Source organism: Furipterus horrens, unplaced genomic scaffold, assembly GCF_987537825.1.
Source record: "Furipterus horrens unplaced genomic scaffold, mFurHor1.1.pri manual_scaffold_17, whole genome shotgun sequence".
Classification (NCBI taxonomy): domain Eukaryota; kingdom Metazoa; phylum Chordata; class Mammalia; order Chiroptera; family Furipteridae; genus Furipterus; species Furipterus horrens.
In genome coordinates, this window is record NW_028327187.1 from 40,906,703 (window position 1) to 40,933,879 (window position 27,177).

At 35.0% G+C, this 27,177-nt stretch overlaps 1 protein-coding gene across 3 annotated transcripts in view; it reads left to right on the forward strand.

Annotated features, from left to right (window-relative positions):
- KLHL13 (kelch like family member 13) overlaps window positions 1-27,177 on the forward strand; it is a 131,886-nt gene that overhangs the window by 42,186 nt on the left and 62,523 nt on the right. Inside the window, exon 2 of one of the 3 annotated variants that reach the window (XM_090264186.1) lies at window positions 4,227-4,292. The exons of 1 other annotated variant lie outside the window; for it this stretch is intronic. In XM_090264186.1, the coding sequence (XP_090120312.1) occupies window positions 4,227-4,292 (66 nt within the window). Of the gene's footprint in view, window positions 1-4,226; window positions 4,293-14,806; window positions 14,961-27,177 lie in introns of those variants that run through there. One more of the 3 variants, XM_090264183.1, reaches the window with a different exon arrangement.

Here is a 27,177-nt window from a genome sequence, read left to right on the forward strand (position 1 = left end):
TCCATGGGGAGAGAACACTAAATTTTTACACTCCAGGACATGTTTCTCTGGTAAATCTTCTCGTCCTAGATTGATCTCCCAGCTAGCACTATTCCTCCTCCTCCTTTTAAAAAAACACATCCCCTTCTTACACTTGGATTTTCTCCCTTAATACTATTGGGGAAGAACAAACTTTCCTCTAGCCTCAAGGTTCTTTTGGCTGGTCTAATAATCAGATAGATGTGAGACAGATTAGCCAGAGCAAACGACCAAATTTAATGTGTACATATGTATGGGAACCCCACATACATGAGAGTCAGAGACCCCCATGTGTGGAAGAGGTTCAGAGACAGGAAGGGAAATTGAGGTATTTAAGACATTTTGAGCTAGGGATGAAGCACCTTAGGGCTTCAGAAGGTAATTACAGGGAGAGCATGTGTTCAGTAATTAGTAGTTTGCCCTGCCATCTAGGTAGGTAAAAAGTCATTTCTGGTGATAACTTATCTCGATCCAGGCTCCTAATTTAAATTCTTTTAGATAGTCAAGGAGGAAGTAGCAGTTTCTCTTCAGCCCACAAAGTCTCAGTTGCCCCTAGCTCAAAATAACATGCACACCACTGAATCACATCGTGGGGTGGCTCGTTCTGAACCCGCACAATTCCTTATGAGGTGGTAAAACTTCTGAATCCAATTCCATATCCTCGCTCTCCCATCTCTTTCTGTGGCCTTCATGAACTCTTTGTATTTATTGCATGGACCTTCAGGTGAACTCTCTTTGGTTTACTGCAAGTAGTAAAACACAGTTACAGTCCCCCACCCTCATAGCCCTTTCCCCACACGGGTCACAGCTCCATCATTCTGCTACTTTGTTGGTATCCCTTTCTCATCATGTTCCGGGAATTTTGGAACCAGAGCGATGTTGCAGAGCAGTGAGGAGTTGGTGTCCAATACAGATCCAGTTCTTTGCACAATGCAAGTCTTTTTCAGACTTGAGAGCAGTGATGGAAGTTACTGAAATTAGTGTGTACTGTGAAGTCTGGGGAGGTGTGCTTCTTTAGGCCACTTGCTTTCAGGTTCTGGCTTTTGCCTTAGTATCATCTCCTCACCATCTTGCTTCACTTTATAAGCAAAAGGCCAAAGAGGTTTCTTGAACATTGTGTGCTAAACATTAGGAAGAATGCATGGTTTAATAAAGGAGCACTTAAAAACTGTAGGCTCAAATCACAATGGAATACATCACAGAAAGGAATGGAATTTGAACTGAATCTGGAGGAATCTGTTGAGTTTAGAAAAGTTAAGAGATTTCATTCAGGAGGACCTCTGGAGCCAAGGTGAGAAAGAACCCAGCAAACTTTGAGGTACAGAATGGGAAATTGGTGTTGAGGGATACTAGACAGTGAATTAATTGGAAGAGTAGATTGGCCAGCTTGTAGTGAGTTCTTAGTTCTGGGCATAGTTGCTTAATTCCTTGAGTGATCCACTTATTCAACAAATGGCTTCTCACAGCTCATAGGATAAAATCCAAGCCTCTTCACTGGTGTGTAAGGTCTTCTTCTGTACACCTTAAAATTCACTACCTCAAAGCTATGTACCCTAAACTCCTTCCAGTTATATTGAGGACTTGCCTAATTTTCCACATGTTGCACTTCCTCGAATCTCCGCTAAAACATCTATACCATATTTTGTGCAGTACATGTCTGAGTACATGTCTGTTTTCTCATTCCACTGGAGGTTCCTGAGAGCTAGGGGTTGTTTTTCATTCTCCTTCACATCCATATCACCTAGCAGAGTACCCACGTAATATGTAGCAAATGCTTAACAAGTATGTATTGAATAAAATATTTATTGAATACTTAATTTACATTAGTATACTTGTACTTTAAGAGAGCCATCTAAAAGCAGTGTGATTGATAGATTGAAGATGTGAGATGCAAAGAGATCAGTTATAGGTATTTTTTGAAGTAGCCCACTTGTAAAAAAAAACAAAAAAACAAACAGTAGAGGGTAGATTGCTAGAAAATCAATAAAGAATGAAGGTTAGGACTTAATGACTAGCTACTAGGAGCACTAGAGAATGAAGAGTTAAAGATAAAAAAGATTTAAGATTACTGTCAGGTAAACATGTGTTATTCTAAGTCAGATCTCATGGTATTAGTGTTTGCCTCACCATATCTCTGCTCTGAGGATGAACACTTTGTTCCCATTCAGTGTTGTGGAGCTAAGCTCAAGGTTCATATGGTTCCGATTTTCATATATGATCAGGAGTAAATATATGAAATACAAATAGTTCAACCACGATGACTACAATTTCCTATCAAGGGAAGGTGTGCAGTGCATAGATTTTTGAACATATAAAGCCTGCTTCTGCTTTTGGGCACTACAACTGAAGTGTTATACCAGGCAGATGCACTGGGGTGCGCTACTATGTAGCAGAGCCTAGCTGCATCACAGCTCTCAACTTTAAAACTCCAGAGAATTTGATGAGAGAGGGATCCACAAGAACATGACAAATGATGAGAGTTCAAACCTTAAGAGAAAAATGGGCTTATTGGTAAGAGACCTTTCTTTTTCTTTATTTCCTGCTGTTACTATTCATTAAAATAGCCAGCCTATTGTTTTCTTGTGTGGCTGTGAAGCGGTGTACAAAAATCAATTTTATATGTATTGTAGAATTCAGGAGACATATTGGTAACCATGCAAAAATCATAGGAAGCATATATAAAGCTTGAATTTAAAAAAATCATGAAGGAAATTTTACTTTACTTCAGACTGTGGTATAGAGTTATTTATATAGCTTAAATGTAATACAGGTTTAGAATATATATATGTGCGTGTGTTTTAAAAGTTAAAATAAAGGATAGTGAGTGACTTGTGTAGATACATAATTTCACTAAGTTACCAGAAGGTGGCACACCGGATTCTTCTTAAATACACAAAAGAAAGGAATAATGTTAATAGGAATATAAAATAAGCCATATTTAAAGATATTTTAATGTATTTTTAAGCAAAAAATATATCACTGTTGTTTGCTTGGTGAGGCTTATTGTTAAAACACAACAAATATGAATTTAACCCATTGTAGCTTTTTATGATTAAAAATAATAATTTTATATGTATAGCATTTTAAAAGTAGACTTTGAAATAATATTATCATTAAGGACATGCTGTTTTGAATTTACTATTTTTGAAAAGAAATAAAATACTTGCTACCTACCTTTTGCATTAGACATCATTAGATTGAGGATATTGTATAAGTTCTCTGCCAAGGTCTTTCTAAAGATACTGTTAGGCTATGACTTTGATTTTGTTGTGCCTTTAATAATGCAATAGCGCTTTGTGAGATGACCCAGAATAAAAGTCAAAACTGTTTCTTTTTAAGACAAAGTTAGATAAGGGTAATGCCTAGGAATGTTTACCTTTTATAAGCTAAAACAACATAAATGAAATAAATGTAAATAAATTCAGTTTTCTGTTAGGGCTTCTCAAACACCTGCCAGCTTACTTTAATTTTTAAAGAGAGTTGACTACATATACTGCAATGCTTCTGTAGTAGTCTCTATTTTTAAAACTGCGTTCCTGAGGCAGTACCAGAGTACGTTCACCGTTGCCTTTTGTATTAGCCCAAAGGAGATAGACTTATAACAGAACTTCACAAAAACAAAATCTTCTGTTTGGAGACAGTACATCTATTTGTGTGTTTTTATTAATCACAACCAATATGAAAATAAGAAAATTGGTAGTGAATGAACCTAGAAGAACATTAACCATCTGTTCTCTGAAAGCTTGTAATGTGTGTCATTTGCGTTCAGGTTTTTAATGGAAAAACAATAGATCAAACAAAGAATTGAACTTTAGGCTCGCAAAGCTAGAAAATGACAAAGCATTCCAAGGCTGAGTATATATTTATTGGAAAAGTGATTCCTTGTGTCCAAACTTGGCTACTATAGTCTTTTAGATCAGTTGCCAATAAATGTTGTATTTAATGTCAATCTTTATTCTAGACTTTCTAAAACATTAAGAGAGCTTCTAAAAGCAAATAGAATTTTATGACTTTCTAGTTAATTTTTTTAAATGTTAATTTAGATATTTTGAAAGGTTCTGTGTTGTCTTAACTACTCAGGATTTATAAACATGACTTATTAATTTACAACTAAAGTATTTGCAGAGTATGTTTTGAAAAATGTAAACAAAATACGATAAAGCCACAATTAACCAGATTTTTTTTTTTTTTTTGCACTCCACTTTCAGGAGACGGAGACAATTGTCTTTAAAACAAGCCGATTTCAAGGACATATTCAAAAAATCAACTTCGGGGTATGTCCAAGGGTCTGCATTTTCCTTTACCGTTTTGTCAGTGAGAATTTATTTTCATGAAAAAGACCCTGAGATATTAGAAGACATTCAATCATCAAGAAGACTTACAATAATGTCGAGGGCACTGTGTTTATTAAGACAAAAAATGATAAATATTCTGTTAAAAAGCACCACATTCCATTGTATTGCGCTTTGTATTTACCGATGTACTTTCACAAATACAAGTTCAGTGGTTTTCATAATATTGCTGTGAGTCTGGCAAGGATAGTGCCAGCTTTCCTATTTTAGGGATGAGGGAAGACGAAACTGGAAATCCCAAAGCTAGTTAGTGGCAGAGTTGTAGCCAGACCACTGGTGCCTAGCTCTTTCCTGTTCTGCATCCTTCCTCATCACAAATGTTTGAAAAAAAGTTTTTAACTTTTCAATCTATAGTGTACATCAATATAATTGATAATACCTTTGTCACCTAATTACTGTACTTCACAGTTTCACACTTTGTACCTGTCTGTCTGCTTTTGTGTCTATCTGTTAGCCAGAGACACCTTGCTTTCAGACTCTCCCAGATCTCGGAGGATCTGGGAGTGTGGGAAGGCAAGATAATGGCTGTGGACAATTAGTGGCGAGCAACCAGTGTTGATATGCTGAGTAAGGCCAGGGAGTGAGAGAGAAAGCATAATCTCCCTATAGCTAGGGTTATCTTGAGTGAGGGTTAACGACCTTGACTTTAAAGCAATGATCCTCCAAGTTTAATAGACTAGGCATGAAAATCAGTCGGAGTACTTGTATAAATTGAGATTATTGGGCTCCACCTCCAGACTGCTACAGACTTCTACGTTTTAAATATTCACAATACATGATTCTTTTTCTTAGATTTTATTTATTTTTTAGAGAGAGGGGAAAGCAGGGAGAAAGAGAGGGAGAGAAACAGTGATGTGTGAGAGAAACATCAATTGGTTGCCTCTCAGGGGACCCACAACCCAGGCATGTGCCCTGACCAGGAATCGAACTGGTGAACTTTTGGTTCACAGACTGGCACTCAACCCACTGAGTCACACCAACCAGAGCCCTACATGATTCTTATGCACACTTTCGTTGGAGTGCATCTGCCTTCAAGGTATAGGACACTTCTTGGTATATGTATTTGAATATGAAGAAAAGGGCCACTTTTCTCTCAATAGCATCTGTATTCCTTGTCAAAACACATGGGTGTGGGAGTCACGCCAGGGTGAGGAATGACAGATACTACTTGCATATTGCAAATCTATATCTGAGGCATAGCACAATAGCTATTGTGCATTATGGTGACTATGAGATATTTTTTAAAAGCTAGTGTTCATTTTAGTCTTGAAGAAGGTAAAGGGAAGAAAGATTTCTACCAAAAGTTTAAAAATAAATGAGTTATGATATTTTATGAGTTAATCTATCCCAGTTTCAAATTTAAACCAATTCTAAAAGTTGGCTAGAAAACTATGCTATTCAGGATTTTGGATAGTTAAGGCTTACTGTAGTGATATAGGTAAGCTTACTCGGGTTTCATATGTGAGTGCATAGTCTGCCTGATTAGACTGTAAGGGATCTGTGGCCAGCACTTCCTGATAATTGAGCTAATTCAGGGCACACGTATTCTCTACGTGTTTTGGGCGAGGCATAGTGAATGGATTGATATTGGTGTTTGTCAAATTCGAGTGTTACACTGTCAATAAAGGCTAATATACTGGAGGTCTCAGGTTAAACAAATGCATTTTAGTTGACAAATACAAACACATGGTCCTAATTAATCAATTTGCTAATGCTTGTTCCCTGTTTAGAGTATCAGTTTAAGCTTGTTTCTGCTGCCTCTTCACCCTTTTTGGAACACAATTTATGTTGTTCTGTGCTTTACAAATCTGAATCTCAAAAATTGGTAATTCTGGAAATCCAAACACATAGATATTTTCATTTACTAAATGAATAGTAACATAGGAATTTAAACAAAATGGCCAGATACTGTAGGGGAAGATGCACAAAAATGCTCAACAGAGTCTCTGATTTATATCAAGCTGAATAAGGAATGAATGAATAAATACATGCTAGCTAAAGGGGAGATGTATTTTACTTAAGTGTTATGTAGCTTCAGAATTCCAAGAGAAATAATTGACTGTTTAAAATATGTATTTGATTTTGAAGACATAAAGTGCTTGGTTCTGAACTTACTGGTTGAAGTAGACTTAAAAAGGAAGTGAGGAAGCCCAAATTTAAATTGCATCTAGCTTAAACCTAGGGTCAGCCTAAAAGATGGACTGGATTTTTATTCTCTTGTATCAAAATCACATTTACTTTAAGTAGTAACAGAACATGAAATAAAAGAAAAGAAATTATTTTCCCTATTGGAAATCTAAGTAAGGAAGTTAGACATAACTGAAATAATGCTGTGATTAGTTTATAACACACAGACACTTTATATAACATGAGTTAATGATGTCTTAGAATATAGATTATCATTGAATTGCTAAATATGTTTTTTCAGGCATAGCAATTTCAAATTATACACTTTTTGGCTAGCATATAGTTGACATGTTTCAGTCTAACTGTTTCTATACCTCCCTCTTTTTAAGGAAAAAAATGTTATAACTTAAAATCACCCAAGGGAAGAATTCTAAATGAGAAAATGAGAAAGATCTCAAACAGTCATGAAAATAGAAGTATTGATATGGTTGCTAAATTTCTTGTATATCACCATAGTAGGCAATACCATGACTATACACCTTTATGAAAACTGTTGAGCCCGTGTTATGGCTCAAGGGTTCAAGTTTGAAGTTGAGCCATCTTTGGAGTTTTAAGATTTTTTTTTTATCCATTATATAGTTGAAACCTTTTATTTTTAGCCAACAATAGTTTCTACAGGAAATTTAAAGTTTTCATGGTTAGGCTTGGCAAGTGGTAAAAACAAAATTAAAGCAATTGAATATAAAGGGCCCCTTTTGATGGAAACTTTAAATAGTGTCGTATAATCTTAATGACTTATTAGGATTAGCTTACCATGAAAGTGTTTGCTTCTGGTTAGCAAAACATTATTGATTACTTTATAAGTATTTGAAACCAAGATTTACAAATACTCAAGGGAAGAAAGAGATGGGAAGACTAGGTAATCTTCTAGATCTCATTTTTAGCTATAACATTTATGGTACAGATTTGAATCTTATCATTCCTCTTTGGCTGATAGGATATAAATATAATTTAAAAAATAATGGCATTATTTTATTTTACTTGGGATGATGAGGAAAATGTTGTATATTATTCTAAAGGCCTTTTGGTAGCTCAGATTTTTATACAAGTATAGGTATTTCTGAAGGAATGTAGAATATAGCAAATTATTACTTTCTTTAACGGGCATGCCTTTTGAAGTTGGGTATGTGATATGCTTATTATTGAAAAGTTTTCAACCATCATAGATAAAGGTTATTAGAAATTATTCATATCACAGTAGTTCAGGATCTACAAAAATTATGATTGTCTTATTGCTTACTACATTGTTGCATGCAACTTCTGTAGTTCTGCTTCTCTATCTGATGCCACCAAAATTAAAACACAGTCATGACATTATTTGCAAAGCTTTACATGAATGTATTTTTTAGTTAGTAGAACCATATTCTTAACTTTTCTTTCAGTAATACTGTACATCTTACATGGTTTTATTTTGATAAGTTTGCAGGTTTAATGTACAAACATTTCAGAAAATCTAACAATGGTTTGCATATTTTATTTTAAGCAGATACTTAGGAAGTTGTTGAAAGAGAAGAGATTATTCAATTAGAGCAATCCATCATCATTATAGTGATGCATTTATTTCATTAACAAAGCATGTGTTCTGGGTCATTTTTGTCAATACATACTTATTTTTAACAAGTTAATATGTATATATATATTTTTTTCATTTTAAGGATTTATAGCTTAAAATTGTCAAATTAACAGATGAATATTTCTTTTACTAGAACCCTGCTTTTAGTAATAGCAGAATCAATAACAGCATTAAAAAAAACTGCCATGATATACCCTATCTTCAACACAATTCTTATTTAATCACTCCTCTGCTTATAAACGTTTTTCAGTTTGCTCAATAAGTATTTATTATATGCTTTCCAATGTGCCAGGAACAGTGCTCAATAGGAAGATAGATTCAGGGATTCCTTTTGGAAGGAGGAGCAAGAATTTGGGGAGGGCATCTCAGGCAGATGAAATAGTGTGACTGGAGTACAGGGTATGGTAACAATACAGCCTCTTATTGAAGCACTGGGTACATTATCCCTGTTTGATTATGATAAACTCTCTAAGTTGCGTTTTTCAATTTAAAAATGGTCCTGCAAATACAGGCAGTTTACATTTTAAAATCATTGGTTTCCACCACTATTACTTCTAACACAAACACTTTGGTTAGACATTTAAGGCATTGTTTAATACAGTAAATGGGCATACTTAAGAATTGATTTTGTTTATGCATGTCAAAGATGCACAAAGACTTATTTGGGTATATGGATTTGGGAATCGTATATGAATGAAGCACTCAAGGGTAGTTCCCCCACCAGAAAAACCATAAATAATATGGTTACTACAGAAAATAAAAGGATGAAGGAAGGGCAAAAACTTCTGAATTTCCCATTCATTGCTAATACTTTTTCCAGCTGTAGTGAGACAGTAAGGGCAGTCAGAATCTGTAGGTCATTGAGTTCTCAGCAACTGAATCTTTCTTGTTGTCTACTCAGTCCTTCTGTATTTTTGTCCTCCCACCCCAACTTCTATCTTAGTCTCACAACTTCATTCATTTGACCACAAATTACAAAAGATGCTACACAAATAGCAGGAACCACTACCACTCCGGCTTTCCGTTCTTCTTCCAGTCATTACCTTTATTCTCCTTTGGTTCCCTTACCTATTGTTTCCTGTCTTATCAGCTTACCAGCTCTTCTTATTGTCATAGTATACCACCCTCAAAACAAACAAATGAACAAACAAAGAAACACCAAGCAACTTAGTACTCTTATTCTCCTTTAGATATGTTAAAGATGAAAGAGTACATTACTTATGCCACTATGGCATGAGGAATTCTTCATACAAACACACATTCATGTCCATGTAACTGCACAACAGTTGTGTTTTTCTACTTGTTTGTATTGTGAAGAAGATAGGTACTATATTAATCCAAGGAAGGCCTAGTCATAGTTACAATAGTTTATGTAAATCCTTTCTGGAGCTATAAGGAGTCACACAGTTCTGTTAAGGAAATTGACACATGAGAAGGTGGTTATAAAAAATGGAATGATGACTTTCCAATGTAGTTTTCTTTGAGAAATATCTGGGATTTACCATTTTGGTTTTAGCAAGATTACATATCTGAATATCTAATAAAAATCTTAATGTATTTAATATTCAATTTCCTGAAATAAGTAAAAGAGATACAAACACACACACAAGTATATATAGCCATTTATGTGAATGGTTCTGTTTCCTATAATAAGGAGCCCTGAATGTATTAAGAATTTTGCTCTGTTGTCCTGAAGTTAATTTTTCATGTTCTTTAAAGTGTTTAAAAGTCCTGCTTTGTTGTGTCCAAATACTTATATTGATTGGTAGAACATAAACAGAGCACACAATTTGGCATGATCTACAGTCTTGTCTGAGCAACACAAATAACATGGATATCCCAGATTAGTCTGAAGAGATATTGTCAGGATTGAAGGGAAGATTACACAGTACTTGCTCACATTAACTGTGGTTAGTGATATTGGTCTGTAGATGTATCCACCACAGGATTAACCAAAACTTGCAAGAAAAAGGTAGGTCAGTTCTTAAAGAATACCAGAAAATAAGAAAAGACAGAGTAGATACATGACATATTAGTCATTACCTTTAGTGAGGAAGCGGCACTGGAGATATATTGTTACAGTCCTTCAGCAAGTTAAATATTCCTATAAAGTTATTTAGAAACATTTATATTGAGAAAAAATTAGGCTACTAGATATGTATTTCACTTTTTTCTATGACTGGCTTAATTTTTTACTTATCTTTTTCTCCCCGATCATTCCTAAATACCTTCTGGAATTAAGATTTTGGAAATGGTCTTTCTTCACAGTTTCATATTTTTGGTGTTTTTCTCCCACTTCCATCTTTGAGTGTACATATAATTGTAGAAGTAAATGGCTCTTTGTAGTTCCTGTTTCTTTAGAGTACGTTGAAACACGTGTAGAATGTGGTTGACTTCATATAGAAACACACATTTTATGGAATAACCTCATCAAGAAAGAGTAACAGCAGGAATCCTGGAGTGGGAGTTGTGGACTAGGAGATGCAAACTTGGTTTCTAGTTCCAGTTCTGCTACGAGCTAGCAGTGTGACATCAGCAAGTTAACTTCTCTGGGCTTTAGTTTTTTTCATCTATACCATGAGGGTACTGAGTAAGATGATTTGTAAGAGTTCTAAAAGTTATAAAAATCTTCTTTCTACATTGAGAGCCAGGGCATTCTGTGTTGTATGCAGTATTTAACCAAGAATGTCTCTCTTTGTGGCCTTGGCCAAGTCCCAGCGTTGTCCTTTGTTTATTACATCTCTGAAATATGCATTTCACAGGTATTTTTAAGTGATGAGTTAACGTTCATAGAATGCTTTGAAGAGTTCTTGTGTATGTTGTCTTTCTATCCTGTTTTATGCACTTGTCCATAATAGAAACTAAGTGTTCTATAAGTGAAATCAGTGTTTCCTATCATGTGAATGAGGGTTTTTGACATTTCTCAGTATAGATATTTAAGTAGTGGGACACAGAGCCTGTATAAAATTGTATTTAAAATATATGTTTAATTGTTTTCTTTCTTTTACTCTGAGGTGGAAACAATTTTAGTTCCAGAATGTAATGGTTGCTACTGGAGTCACTGTCAGGGTAGTAAAATCTGAATAATCTGGACTCTGCTAATTTGTAATTCCAGTGATTTTACCTGACTGAAGTTTACTTCTAAATGATGAGGAATGGGCCCTAGCTGGTGTGGCTCAGTAGATTGAGTGCCGGCCTGCGAACCAAACGGTCGCTGGTTCAATTCCCCATCAGGGCACATGCCTGGGTTGTGAGCCAGGTCTCCAGTTGGAGATGTGTGAGGGGCAACTGATTGTTGTATCTCTTCCACATCGGTGTTTCTCTTCCTCTCTTTCTCTCTCCCTTTCCCCTCTCTAAAAAAAAAATAAATAAAATCTTTAAATGATGAGGAATGGTGTTGTTAAACAAATTAATAATGTAAAGTATATTTCTACTTAAAGGAACTATTTTTAAAGCCTTTGGCCTACTAGCTCTTTGCTCATGAGAGATAATTACAGATGACACCTTGCAATTTATTAAAGCAAAAGGACTGAGAATGTAAGTAAATGTCCATCAGCAGATATAATACTTTCAGGGTTTGGGAGTCTTTAAGAGTGCTGAGGGTGGGGTGGAGGAAAACAGTCTTATTTTCTTTTCACTTTGAACAAATTGTTGTAGTGCCACAAAAACAAGTTCTAAACATTAAGTCTAAAAAAACCTCATTAAGTCTAAAAGAAATCTAGATTGAAAATTGGCATAGATGATTTGGTGGTATTGGTTTATTTCTTTGGAGCCTAATGAGAGTAGACAAAGAATATGTTGCTTTTTAAAATCAGTTGGTAGTTCACAGAAGAAAAATAACCTGAGAACCTTAGAAAAATAACCTGAGAACCTTAGCAATAACGTGATCTTCATGTTTGTGAGGGTTGCTGTCTTGGAAATTTGGAAAACTCTAGACTCACCCTATTTCCCACTCATCAATGTCGAGTAGTCCTTATAGATAAACTGCTTGAACACTTCACTACCATGTTTTTATATAGAAGAAGTTTTGGGTGGTTTGTTCTCAGGAAGAAGTTGTATTTGCAATCACTGCTTTGTCATAAGCTGGATTATGGTTGAATTTCCTTTCTAAAACACCGCCTCCTTGCTACAGAGAGGTAATTTGTAACCATTTTATGTTTTATATTTTTAAATGATTGAGAATACTTTAGGTTTTTAGAATGGGACATTTCAAACTTGAGTACATGTGTGTGCGTGTGTGTGCATTTCCTTCTTGGAGTTTCCAACAAGTTGCTATGGCTGATTGTACCTGGAACCTTTTTTGCTCCATAACTAGTAAGAATTATTACACAAAGCCTTCCGATGTAAAATATTGAGTATGGTTTATTTGTATTAGTGGTAGTTTTTTAACCTTTAAATAAAATATAAATATTTTCATTAGCAAGGTATGGATAAATATTCCTTTCTGTGATTCCTTTGATGATGTCTATAAGATAGTTTTGTGTGTTAGTACTAAAAAGAGTTGGAAATATAATTTAACCCTTTAAGATGCTTGACTAGTTTGGGGGGATATTATTTGTATATGGTGGATTGAATAAAAATTGTTTGTGATGTGATGGCTGACATCTGTATTAGTGGGGAGTGTTTCAAAATAATCTTTTAATCTCTCCATATATATGAATGTGTGTTTGTATATAAAGCATATGTATATAGGTAGGGGCAAAAGTAGGTTTATAGTTGTCCATATAGAAAATAATACAATATTTAATAAATAATAATACAAGAATAAACTGTGTTCCATATACACACAAGTGTAAACCTACTTTTGCTCCACACTGTAGGTGTTTGGGTTTCATAGGAAAATACTTTTTGCTTGGATATTGATGTGTATCTTGAAGGAAGGTACTTGTGATTTACCTTAGCTGATTTCAGTCTGTATTTCTGGTATATTAAATAATATATTTTGGAATTTTTGATAGTAGTATGTTTCTCTAGAAATATTTATCTGTGATTTTTGACTACAAATGAGAAAGCCTCTTAAGGACAAAATTTCAATTTTTTTAGAAACTAGTAGTAATTTGGAAAGAATGTCTGAAAGCCAACTCCTTAAGTTGGAAGCACAAGTTTAATTGTTTAGATACAAAGTTGAAAGTAAATATGAGCTCTTTGTCACTAGTGATTTTTTAAAAAAGGTACTGGCTTTCACCGATGAAGACAGATAATTGTGATTTTAGGTAGAAGAGGAAGGGTGCTATGAAGCTAGATCTTTAGTGATGGTGACTACATCAGAATTAAAATTATTCAGCCTATTTAAATAAAGAGTTCAACATAATACCAGGTGTTTTATTTTTTCGTCTAAGAATTGTGTAGAAAAGCTGTGAATTTGCTGCTTTAAACGGGTAGAAGAGTGTAGAGGGGAATAAATGGTAATGGAAAAAATACAATTAAAATGAACTATTTAAAAAGACAGTCACTTTCAGGGCACTGGGGATGCTTTCTCCTGGCAAGATCTTAAAAAATATATAGATAAACCCTGTATTTTCCATTGCTTTCATGAAATATCTCAAGCTGCCTCTGACAGCAGCTTTAATTTTTTAACCTCCTTGTCAGCCAATAACCTCTAGAGGTTACTGGATTCGCGGCTGAGCCTTGGAATGGTCCCTACTGGACACCTGCTCCGCCAGCAGCATTAGTCTCCCCTCTAGGCAATTTGTGAGCTGTTTGGGGGTGGGGGAGGAGTGAGGGGTGACCGGGAGGGGAAAGGGGAAGAGAAGAAGGGGAGGGCAGCATTGAATTAGATTGTTGATAGCGTCCCTCCGAGGACCGCTATTAAGAGCATGCTACTCTGTACTTCTCTGCTGCAGAAGCCAGAGTGATATTCGTGTTACCACAGCACATTGTAAATGTATGAGATTTTGCTCATCCCGGCTTGGAAATAAGAATAGGGAAAGGAGAGCAACTTGAATCAGAAGCTACTAGAAGAATGTGCAGAGTTCTGCCGCAGTTTATATTTGTTCTTACATTTTGCCTTCTTCTAACTGGAAACAGAGACTGGCATTTTTTAAACAGGCTTTTCCCATAATGGCATTCTTGTATTGTGTGGCCAGAGCTCGCACAGGAGGAAAGCAGGCTGCTGAATTTAGTCACTGATCTCTATTAGCTGTGGCCTAAGGCTATGCTGAGGTTTATATCCCATTTGTATTGTTGCAGCTCAAAAGAAGAATGTTCAGAGGATGACAAGTGTATTCTGAGTAGGTATGTTGTTTCATTTTCATATGAAACCCATCTATTTTTTTCCTGCTACTATTGGTCAGAAATCAGGTTAATAGGTGCAAAATATAGTACAGTGCTGCAGTATCCCTGTTAAGGTAGAACAATGGTAATGCAAGCTTAAAACAATACAATAAGAAACAAACCCTAGCTGCTTTTATTAAATAAAGCTGCATTGTGCGGATGCACAGTGCAGTCTTAAAAAATATATACTGCAGTCAACGCTTTCCTAACGAGGTGGCACTATTGTTGAGTTAGAAAAATAGGATCATCATATTGCTTTAGGTGACAGGAGGATTCAAAGGAGGAACCTTGCAGCCCTATTTTACAGATTGAAAGCATCGGTTTGAGGGCACTGGCAGAATCATTTGCTTGTTCTCCGCGACAGCCACTGCTGTGTCAGTACAGTGTGGAATGGAAGTCCTAGTTGGTAGTGTGTTATGGAAACGCTGTTTACTGTTATTGTAGTACCGTGGTGACAACATGCCATTGAAATGGAAAACGAGCTCTCCTGCTATCTGGAAATTCCCAGTTCCTGTGCTTAAAACATCCAGGTCAACTCCACTTTCTCCAGCATACATGTAAGTGAGAGAAAATAGGATATTAAAGTGGGATTTCATTGATGATCAACCTTGTGGAAAAAGGGGATAAAAATCCTAAACAGCAACATCCAAAAATGCATAAGATTAAAAACCTCAAGCTTGCTTTTACATTTAAATATATTGGTATGTCCACATTTTACCTTTGTTTTGTTTTCTGAGGAGTTTGTTTATTTTTATTTAAAGCGTCTTATGGTAATCTAATAGCTTATATGAAAGTCTAGAGGTATACCTAAGGAATTGCATAAGGATAAACTTTAATATTTTATAGTGGTTGGATTTTTAAAAAAATTTTGTATATCCGAAGCACTTAAGATGACTTCTTTTGTGCAACGGCACAAAAAACTGCTGATGCTTGCTGTTGTGTTGTGTGAAATATGGAAATGCTTTCTATAATTTTTGATGAATCTGAAACATTCAGAGTTAACACATTGGTAAGAAAATTAATATTTTAATCAAGATTTTTATACTCGAGTTGTATATGAATATTAATAAGTTTGACATATCTTTCCCAGTTTTATAATTCTGGTTCTGAAGTGTAAGTTTGAATTCATGCAAATTATAGTTGTATGAACAGTTATTTATACACATGGAATTGAAAAGCATATTATACAACTGCCTATTTTAGGAATTTATTTTAAGTAAATATACACTGAAATATATTGGGAAATCTTTCTAAAATTTTTGAGAATCTTATTTTTTAAATTTGCAGTGTTGCTTTAAAAACAAAATCCAGGAGATATAATAAAAATAATAAGATGTTCTTTCAAAGTATTGCATGAGATCCTTTTTTTTTTTTGGTGGAGAAAGCAGTGAGGGAAATTTGGACCTTTTAAAAAAATATATGGATGTATGTATGAGAAAAGCTTTTTAGTATGTCTATCTTAACTGTGAGTGTTCCCTTTAAAATATTTTTCAGTGAGAGAGATGTGGAAAATTCTTCCTGCTTTAGGTTAATTGTGTTTAGGAATCTGGTGAGTTGCCATTTTATTACTTAGTTTTTGTTGTATATGACGTTCAGATGCACAGTGGTGTCTATCTAGTTCTTTGAATGGCTTTCAGCTGCTGAGGAAGTAAGTGTGCTTACTTCCAGAGAAGTGATTCCCTGGAAAGCACCGGAAAACAAGGACATTTTAGAGTTAAATCCTGTCATCATTTCATTTTCTGATTTTAAAATATCCCTCCTTATAAATGCTTCAGGTGATTTTTATTTGTTTGGGGGTTAAACTCTTTTTTCCTATAAAGTTAAAATTTAAGTTATACTTGTAAAAAAAGATCAGCTATATTTATTTCTCATAAGCTGTAGTTGTCAACAGCACAAATTTATGGAGGTGACAAGTTAATGGGGCTACTTCAAAAATTTTGAGAAAATGTGATGTGCCTGTGGACTTTATGAATCTTAGCTGGTGAGAAATTACTAAAGATTTACCAAAAGCAAGTTTATCATCAAAACAAAATACATACCCCAAACTAAAATCAGTAGGTTACGATTAATAATGTATACTAATGATTCTAGTATTTCTACAATATTTTACTGTCCAAAAGATCCAAATTTCACTTCCTATTGAATCTGTTTTGCCAGTTTTTAGAGATGGTTAAGAAATACTTATGTTTGATTAATTCATACTAGACACAAACACAGATACAGCTTAATACAACATCTTTAATAAATCACTTTCTTCCTTTTAAGTATTTACTCACTTCTTTGATTTAATGATATGAATGAATAGATTGAAATGTTAGAAGCTAGAAAATATCACCGACATTGTATGTTGACATTGATTATTGGTAGTGCAGATAGGTAGAATGGAAAAATATATTTGAAGAACTAGTGTTAGCCTAGACTATTTTGACATTGTGATGGTCTATATTATTAAATAGGCCTCAACCAATTTTTCTTCATAAATAAATTAATACAAAGTTTAAAATATTATGTAAATATACACATAGAAAATATGTTAAATATAGGAAAAGACTAGCTCAGGGAGTTTAAATCAGGTTTTAAAATAAATTTAGAGTTTGTTGCCTTAGTTGGCCAGAAATAAAAAAGCCATGTTTAACATGTTGTTCTCATCAGTGCTTCTTTATATTCCACAACAGTTCTACATACAAAATTATACTTAAGTTTAGTATGATTTTTGCTTTCAAAAATTATAAAGGCTAATTTAAAATACTGGGTCAAGTAACATATTTGCTCTCATAAACATAGGTTAAATGGTTATTTGTGTTTTGTGGGTCTAAGGTCTTTGCATTGAAACAGACTAAATTCTGACACTTCCATAAAATGTGATGTTTTACAATTTACTTGTGAAATTATGTACACATATTTAAAATAGTATCTTGAATATAGAATTCTTCACAGTTAATAGAGTATCCTTTTGTATCTTTGCTTGTATAGCAGCAGCATTGGCTTGTAATGTTTTATCACTACCTATTATATGGTTTGTCAAATACACATTATGTGGTTCTCATTGAAGATGTGTACTTTTCCAAAGACTTAAATCTCAATAGAAAATTCTTTGACTGTAGTAAAAATGCATTGCAGTAATTGAGCAAGTATGGAAAAATATAAGGGCTCTTTAGGGCCTCTTTTTAAAAGTGTAGGTGCTGCTTACGTAGCTACATAGAGATCTTTCCATTGATGCTGTTGATAGGGCAGTGCTGCTATGCTCGTGAGAGCTGCAATAAAGAATGCTTTACTTACTGCGAACATTGAACAGAAAGGCTACTTTTCCTTGTGGTTTAAACTGCAAGTTTTCCTTTTTGCTTCTTTCAAACTCGAATGACAGTTTGAAACTTCTCCATATTTTCATGACTTAACGATGATGAAGACAATTTTTTTTTGACAATATTAAGGAAAATAGTTTTTTAAAATATAAATCAGCTTTCAAATTGTGTTGTAATATGATTTGGGAAGAGTGGAGTATCTTAAAGACAGAAGATTTGGGAAAATAATCTTTTGGCCTCCAGATAGATTAATTACCAAATACTTTGTCTTTATTGGGTAGGCTTAGTCTTCCTTCAGCTTCAGTTTTGAAAGCTGGCAGGGTGGTGTGCCATCCATGTGGAATTCTGTCTTGATAGAAATCTGAATGACATGTTTGTGTTACACTCCATTCAACAGAACATTGAAGTTCAATCTTAGCCTGAGGGAGGATCTCCTGGTCAGTGTAAACTGAATTAGTAAAGACTGTTCCTGACAGATGTGAACCATATAAATTAACCTGTCATTTTGCCTAAATTAATAAAGCTGAAAGGACACTCCCATCTCAGTGGTTTTCTGGTGTTTTGGTATTCATTGTTTTAAAATAGCAAATGGTTCATTCTGGCTAATGTTATAGGATTAATGTTTTGTTAGAGTCTAAGGACACATTGAAATAGAACAGAATTAGCATTAGTGATCTTTTGATCTTTCCTTCACAAGCAGTAAGGTTTTTTTTAATAGCATTTTGATAATAGCTTTTATTGAATTTATTGGGGCGGCATTGGTTAATAAAATTATATAGATTTCAGGTATACAATTCCACAACACATCATCTGTATATTGTGTGTTTACCACCGCAAGTCAAGTCTCCTTCTATCACAATTAGTAAGTTTCGATAATAATGGTGTGGCAGTAGGGAGTAACACAGAAGGTAAGAATTAACCAGCTCAATATAAAAAGGAATAGTAGCAAGACAGACACTACAAGATGTTTTTCTTAGAATTTTACCTTCTCAAGCTAAAAGACAGTGAGTATAGAATGAGTGTTAGTGAATCAGACTTCTTTTTTGGTCAATACACTTGCATTCAGTTAGCTTCCTGTTTACAATGATTTTTGTTTATATGAAAAATATATTTTATAGTAAATATCAATAGTATAGTATTTTATAGCAATAGTTTTCTATCATTTCATCATTAAAATTTATTATGTAGATTTCCCGAGAAAAGATTATGCATATGTGTTTCTTGTTTGTAGGTGATTCAAAGGGTAGACCAAATAAAAATATGGATTTGCATTTTTTTTGCTTAACCCTTTAGCTATTTCACTCCCACTAAATTTTTTTAAAAAAAGAATATGCATTTACCAAATTTGACATGTTTTCTATCCCATAAGATTGTCATTTTTTCTAATTCAGTGAATAAAACAAAACCTTATGGTTTTAGAAATCTTTTTTGTTTAGCAAAATACTTTTTAAATTGATCATCTCATATTAGAAAAGAATATATTTAGTTACTTTCACAATTATCACATACGTTAACTCCTGTGTCTGACTAATTTGTTTTCACTATATATGGTTAATTTAGCAAAATTATGTGGAGCAGTAGCATAAAGAACACCTAAGAGCAATTTAGTGTTAGTCTGTAACTTTGGCATGTTCTCTGGGAATGTCCATTGCCTGAGCTTGCAAAAGGGCTAGTTAAAAAAATAAATAAATAAATAAAAGACATGTTGACTTCTGAAAAAAAAGGGGCTAGTTTAACACTTCTTAATGGAAAACCATAAGGATAAAAGTGGCCTTAGAGGCCATTTAGAGGACCCAATCCCCCCTTTAAAGCAAGATTCTTTCCTGTGACACCTCTGAAAGATGGTAATACATCTCCTTCTTGATCACTGGCACTGACAAAGAGCTTACTCCCTAACCAAGGCAGCACCTTTCATTTGTGGACAGCTCTTCCTTGCATTGAGCAAAAGCAATTCTTCATATCTTTTATTTCCTGTTATTAGTGTGGCCTTATCAAGCTATATAGAAAAAAATATCTATTTTCTCCATTACATACAAGTCTATAAATCTGCTCTTTAACTATTACTCGTGTGACATGTTTTCTGGACCCTTCACTCAGCTAGTTGTCCTCACCCGGATATTTTTTTATGTTAATCTTTACATGAGATACTACATCTGAATGCAATGCTCCCTATGTGGTCTGACTAAAAGAAGACACCTCTGTCCTGTTACACAGATGCTCTGCTTGTCTTTCACAGCTTGGGACTATTATTTTTTTAATCATAGGATTCACACTGGACCATGGTGAATTTAGAATTTACAAACTTCCTATTCAGAGATTTACAATTGGGTTCCATGCACCTTATAGTCAGTGTTTATTTTAGTTACATCAAATCTTTTAGTCTGAGGAGGTGTGGCCATGTGGATGTGAACTTAAAATTTTGTTTTAAAGCCTATTATGCATGTTTTAAAAGATCTCATAACCATTTAATCTAACTGAAGAATACTGCACATAAGAAACTTGCAAGCCAGAAAGCTAATATTTTTGATGCGTTCAGGAATTTTCAAAAATTTACTTGTTAATAATTGATCTATGTTTATTTTTCTACTCTTAAAGTGTCAATTCCAAGTACCCCTCAAAAACAGTCACCCCAGAGGGAAGAGACATGGAAGTGCAAATCTTAATACCATCATGGGAAACCTGGAGTTACTAAGAATTCTAAGGATTCCAGACATTCTCCTTGAACCTTAGAATATTTAGATGAGATCTAAGTGGGGCTTAGGAAGAGGGGATAGAAAGAAGTAAGAGATAAGCAAGTATTTGTGTTAATGACTTTATTACTTATGGTTAAAGAGTCAAGAATTATAAGCATGGTGCTCGCTACTTTAAATTGAAATGGCAGCCACAGTGTATTGCTTTATTTCCCTCAAGTCTGGGAGAAAGAGGTAGTGTAAAGGTGAGATTGTTGGAGAATTTATACATTAAGAATTTACTGAGTAATCCATTTTTAAAAGTGCTTAGTTCTTTTTCAACCACCTTATATAATGAATTTATAATAGTCAGAAATTATTCACTTCTCATTATGTACCAGGCATAAATTTCCTGGGTATTGGGGGTATAGTCTTCATAGTCATTCAAAATGACTATTCTTTATATTCCATCCTATATTTATTCACAACAATTTAATTGCTTAATTTATTTTATTATTGTGAAAATTCTGATTCAATATAATTAGGTTAAATAACATGTTTGTTTACTGTATCTTCAGTATCGATAATGGATTTAATAGCAATGAAAACACTAAGGAAGAGAAATGTGTCTGGGCTAGATGAGGAGGCAGAAATTAGGAAGAGGTACCAGATTTTATTTTATTTTATTTTTTAAAGATTTTTATTTATTTATTTTTAGAGACGGGGTAAGGGAGGGACAAAGAGAGGGAGAGAAGCATCAGTATGTGGTTGCCTCTTGTACACCTCCAGCTGGGGACCTGGCCCAAAACCCAGGCATGTGCCCTGAGTGGGAATCAAATTGACAACCCTTTGGTTCTCAGACTGACACTCAATCCACTGAGCCACACCAGCCAGGGTGAGGGGTACCAGATTTTAAAGTGCATATTATATAGAATGGAAAATGATAAATTTATGTTTAAGCTTGATAGTAACCCTTTTAAACAAGAAGAATGGAATCCATCCTTTAAGTGCTTTATAGGGCAAAAGGGGTACACATTGTACTTTTCAAGTAGCAATAATTTGATCCTGGAGTATAAAATGTAAACTTAATGAAAAGCAAAATTATATTTCGTTTCCAATTAAAAAGAAGATTTTCAGTGGCATGTTGTTTTTACTTAATTTTGCCATATTTATGGTATGGTAAGACAAAAGCTTGCCCAACTTGTTGGAGAGTATGTCTTATGATGTAGTTCAATGGAGAAATGAAATAGGCTTATCTTCCATAAGAAAAATATAATTAGAAACAACTTTGAGAACTCTTGGAGCTTAAATCTTGAATCTAGCCTATATAACAGTTATAAATTTCATATGAAACTTATTTATTTGCAATTAAAAACAATTGTCCTGGTTTAGCATAGTTAAATATAAATTATTACATGCTATTATAAAAGTGTCAGTCACTTTTCAAGATGCTTCCCAAATAGTCCTAGGGTCACATCTTCTCCCTGTTTTACACACAATGGCACAGTGTTCAGGGAGCTTAATTAAGTTCTCAGTGTTACACTTCAAATAAGAGGTGCAGTGATAATTCAAATCAGGTCTGCTTAATTTCAGAACTCTTAACTTCTCTAAAGCCTTTTTGTTTTTATAGACTTTTACTACTTTCATGCCATTTATTAATTATTTAATATCTCATCAGGATTAGACAAAGGAGTATAACAGATGAGAAGACCTTTTATGAATTGGGGGGTGGTACAGAGAGAAGTTAGCTTTATTTGACAATACTGTCAGGTGGTGAAGTTGTAGAAAAACACGGAGGCAATTATCTTTAGTTGCAGATGTGATATCAGGATTAACCTCAGTGTTTCCTATTTCTCTGGAGACACTTTTCTGCCCTCATTGACTACACACCCTTTTTTCTCATGGTAATTATCCACCATGGACAGTACTGTAGCTGGTGTGCTCTTTTTACCACATTCCAAGGGTACTACCCGATCCATATGTAGATATTGTCCCATTGCTTAGTTGTGTGCAAGGACTCAAACAAAATTCCATGTATACATTTTCTATTGCTGCCATAACAAATTACTGCAAACCGATGACTCAAAACATCACAAATTTTTTATCTTCTAGTTATTTAGGTCATAAGTCTGGTATGGCTCTTACTGGGCTAAAATCAAAAAGTGTCAGCAGGGCAGTACTTGCTTCTGAGGCTCTAGGGAGAGTCTGATTCTTTCTCATTTGGGTCATTGGCAGAATTCAGATCTTCACAGTTGTAGGGCCACCACGGTTCCTATCTTCTTGCTGGCTGTAGGCTGAGGGTTGATTTCAGCCTCTAGAGGATGACTGCATCCCTTGGCGTGTGGTTCCCTTTCTCTGCCTTCAGCACCAACAATGGTAGTTTTTTCTCTACACTGATCTCTCTGACCTGCTCTTCTGCCTTCCTCTTATCACTTAAGGATTGTGATTATATTGGGCCCACCTGGAGAATACAGGATGACCTTTCCATGTCAAAATCCTTACCATTAATTACATCTACAAAGTCCCCTTTGTCATGTAAACACATATTCACAGGTTTCAGGGATTAGGACACAGAGATCTTTGAGAGGCTATTATTCTGTTTACTGTGCTCTAGTTGAACACAATTATGTTAGGCCTATGAATGCATTGTAAGAAATTGTTCCAATTAACCCAAGTGATTCTACAAATTTTACATTCTTGTTACTTAGCTATATTTATTAATCACTTGTCCAATAGTTTTGTTCATGAAAATTACAAGAATTTAAACATGGCATAGGCAGTCCTCAAACTTTGCAACAATGATTTACTGGAAATCTTTTTAAAATTATAATTATCCAGTGGCAGAGTTTTAATCTGGGGTTGTGTTGAAAGTATCATGAGTGAAGATCCAAGATGCAGAGGAGTAAGTGGTAGCTACACTAACCTCCTCCCAGGACCAATCTGGAACTACAACTAAATTGTAGAGAAATCATCCAGAATAACCAACTGAACACTAGCTGGAGAGAAGCCTTATAACCACAGACAGACATAAGAAACCACTTCACCACAACAAGACTGGTAGGGAGTGTGGAGGAGGCATGAGAGAGCTGGCTGGGCTCCCAGAGGTGGCAGATGAAGTTCCAGAGACATTTCAGTGGCTGGTGGGTTCTGCGTGAGGAGTGCGGGGTCTAAACCCCAAGCTGGGCTCCCCAGCCTAGAGCACCAGAGTTGGAAAGGAACCCAGATAACATCTAGCTGTAATAAGAAGCAGGGCTTCTGTCCACCAGGAAGAGATGGCTAGAGACACAGAGGGCCTCTTAAAGGGCTGAATGCAAAAATTTCCATTTGTAGCCACTTACCCTGGGCTCTGGCAGAGTGAGGGCAGAGTGTGAGGAGAGTCTGGGTCTGGTGGCTCTGGGGAGAGAACTGAAGGAACAGCTGCCAGGATCCCTGTGCTGAGTCATTCCCCAATTGCAGGAGCCATCTTTCTCAGGCAGAGCACTCCCCTCCAAGTGGCATCAGCTTGAAAAGAAGCAATAGCTTTGCCTACAGGAGTTATTCTGCCTCAGCATGTGGTGCTTAAGGTGGACTGCTGATTACAGATTGATTAGATTAACAACTGATCAGTTTAACAACTGATTAGTTAACATCTAAGGTGGAAAATACAAAGAAGCAACCAAAATGGGAAGACGAAGAAACAGACCCCAAATGAAAGAACATGAGAATTCTCCAGAACTCGATGAAATGGAGGCAAGCAATTTATCAGATAGAGTTTAGAGTAATGATTACAAGGGTACTCAATAGCATGAAAAAAGACATAGAAACCATAAAAAAGGACCAGTCAGAAATAAATAATGCAATATCTGAAATAAATAATACACTGGAAGAAAAAAACAGTACATTAGATTACGCAGAGGACTGAATCAGCGATTTGGAAGACAAGGTAGATAAAAAAGACCTTGGGCAGAGCAGCAAAAAGGAAATCAATTTTTAAAAAATGAGGAGAGCTTAAGAAACATTTTGGACAACATGAAACATAACAACATCCACATCATGACAATACCAGAAGGAGAAGAGAGTGAGCAGGGGATCGAGAACCTATCTGAAGAAATAACAACTGAAAACTTACCTAATCTGGAGAAGGAAAAGTCACACAAGTCCAGGAAGCTCAGAGTCCCGAACAAGTTGGACCCAAAGAGGCCCACATCGAGACACATCATAATTAAAATGACAAGGATTAAAGACAAGGAGAGAATTCCCAATTAGACTGGCATCTGATTTCTAAACAGAAACATTTCAGGCCAGAAGGGAGTGGCATGAAATATTCAAGGTGATGAAAAGCAAGGACCTACAACCAAGGCTACTTTACCCAGCAAGGCTATCATTTAAAATCAAAGGAGAAATAAGGACCTTCCCAGCCAAGAAAAAGCTAAAGGAGTTTGTTTACACCAAACAAGTATTGCAAAAAATATTAAAGGGCTTGCTTTAAGAAGAAAGAGAAGGAGAAGGAGAAGAAAAAAAAATACAGAGGAAAAAAGTCTTACAATAAAATAGCACTACATATGTATCTATCAATAATCACCTTAAATGCAAATGGCTTCAATGTTCTGACCAAAAGACACATTGTAGCTAAACGGATAAGAAAGCAAGACCCATATATGCGCTGTCTCCAAGAGACCCATCTCAGATCGAAAGATACACACAGACTAAAAGTAAAGGAATGGAAAAAGATATTTCATGTAAATGGAAAGGAAAAAAAGCTAGGGTAGCAGTTCTTGTATCTGAAAAAATAGACTTTAAAACCAAGGCTATAGTAAGAGACAAAAAAAAAAAAAAGACACTATATAATGATAAAGGAACAATCCAACAAGAGACTATAACCCTAGTAACCATTTACACACCCAACACAGGAGCACCTAAATATGTAAAGCAAATCTTGGAAGGACATAAAGGGAGAGATTGACAGAAATACAGTCATAGTTGGGGATTTTAACACCCTACTGACTTCAATGGATAGTTAACAACTAGCAGGTCCTCACATGTCTTTGAAATGTCATAGGGCTGATAAAAGTTGTTGAGGAAGAAGAACCTTTTAAAAATCTTCAAAACATATTACAGAATCAGTGACATATGATTATGTGGTTGTTGCCTTGCTAATGCATTTCAGCGCTGGTGCAATGGGAGAATATTGAAATTTGGGCATTAGTTAACATTTATTGAGTGAAATAAGAACAGTAAAATAACAGATGAGGACTGTCTATGCCACTCAGTTATTCATCATAAAACCTGATTGTCCAGCAAGTTACTATGGCCTGAAAAGTGACATTTCTAAACTTGGAGCTGAGTGAAGGAATGTTCAGAACACAGAACCAGTTATTTAACTCTCTAGACACTGTTTGCTTCCTGTTATGGAAGGTGCAGGGGCTTGATTAAGTTTTTGATTTAAAAGGCTTGGATGATTGTGTTTTAGAGCAGTAGAATTTTGAGAATCAAATATGAGAATGAGAGATTGAAGTGGCAAGTTCAGTTGAGTGTTCGTCAGCAACTTGGCTAAACTAGTGCTTATGCCATCCCTTGCCCATCCCCTCTCTCCCTCTTCTTCCCTCCCACATTAAAGTCGCTCACTGCAAGCGCTCCAAAAAATTCTAAACGACCTTTGCTCTTCATTTACAAGTTGCCCTATGCCATCTATTCTCAGTTTTTGTTTTTCTGGTTTCAAAAATACAGTGCTTTTCACTGATGATTGAGATAAGACCATGACATCTCAAAAAGAGCAGAATTGGTGTACCCAGATATCATATCCAAGAGCTGGAAGGAACCTTAGAAATCACTCGTCAGATGACTTTTCCTCCCTGTGTGTGTTTGTATTTGATGATTTAACCCATTCCTTTTTATTGTTTTATCCCAATCCATCAAATATATTACAAATTAATGTTTAAGACCAATTTATTGAAAAACCTCAGCTAGGTTTCTTTTTATACATGTGATTACATCGTAAATTTTCTCTTGTTCAACAGTGAACCATGTTCCTAATTAATTCAGTTTGATCTACCTTTGTTTGGGTGGACTCCCAATATTAGAAATAACATTTTGAAAAGTATATAGATGTTTTTTGTTGTGACTAGATCATCCAATCCCTTAGCATCACCAAATTGAAGTGATTTCATTCATTACGAGCACTTTAACACATGGGTTGTGTGTATGTAATCATTTCTGAATGATTCACAGCTAAACAAAAGTTTGTGGAACTGCAACCAGAATTTTGATCCTAAGTAAACTGGAGTCTTGGCTGATTAGAATATTTTTCATAGGCAAATAGCTGAAATACATAGGTAGATGCAATTAGAAACTGCCTTTTTTTTGAAAAATGAGATGCATCATTGTATCATCATAAGTTTTGTCTTTTTAAAATATAATTGCAGATTATAATTTTGAATAGTGGCTATTGTTTGATTGCCAATTCAGGCTTGCAGATAACCTGTTCCAGGATGAATAATCCTTTAAAATAAAATAATAGTATGGCAAGTGGATGTTATTTATTTTTTTGTTTGGTGCTTGTATGCTAAACATGAACTCATGCACTTCTGTATTAGGCAGCAAAGTTTGCAGTTAGTTTCATCACTGTGGTGAATTATGCAACGTGGTATTTGTTAGTAGACAATGTTGATAATTGATTGTATTATTACTTTTATATCACTTAGTTCTTGAAAAGTAATTATTTATTTTACTGTGTTTTCTTTGCATGCGAGTGTCTGTTTGCTCTTTGTAATATTTGTTCAATAAATGTTGAGCAGATGAATGAATTTCAAGAGTGTAGTTTGAGT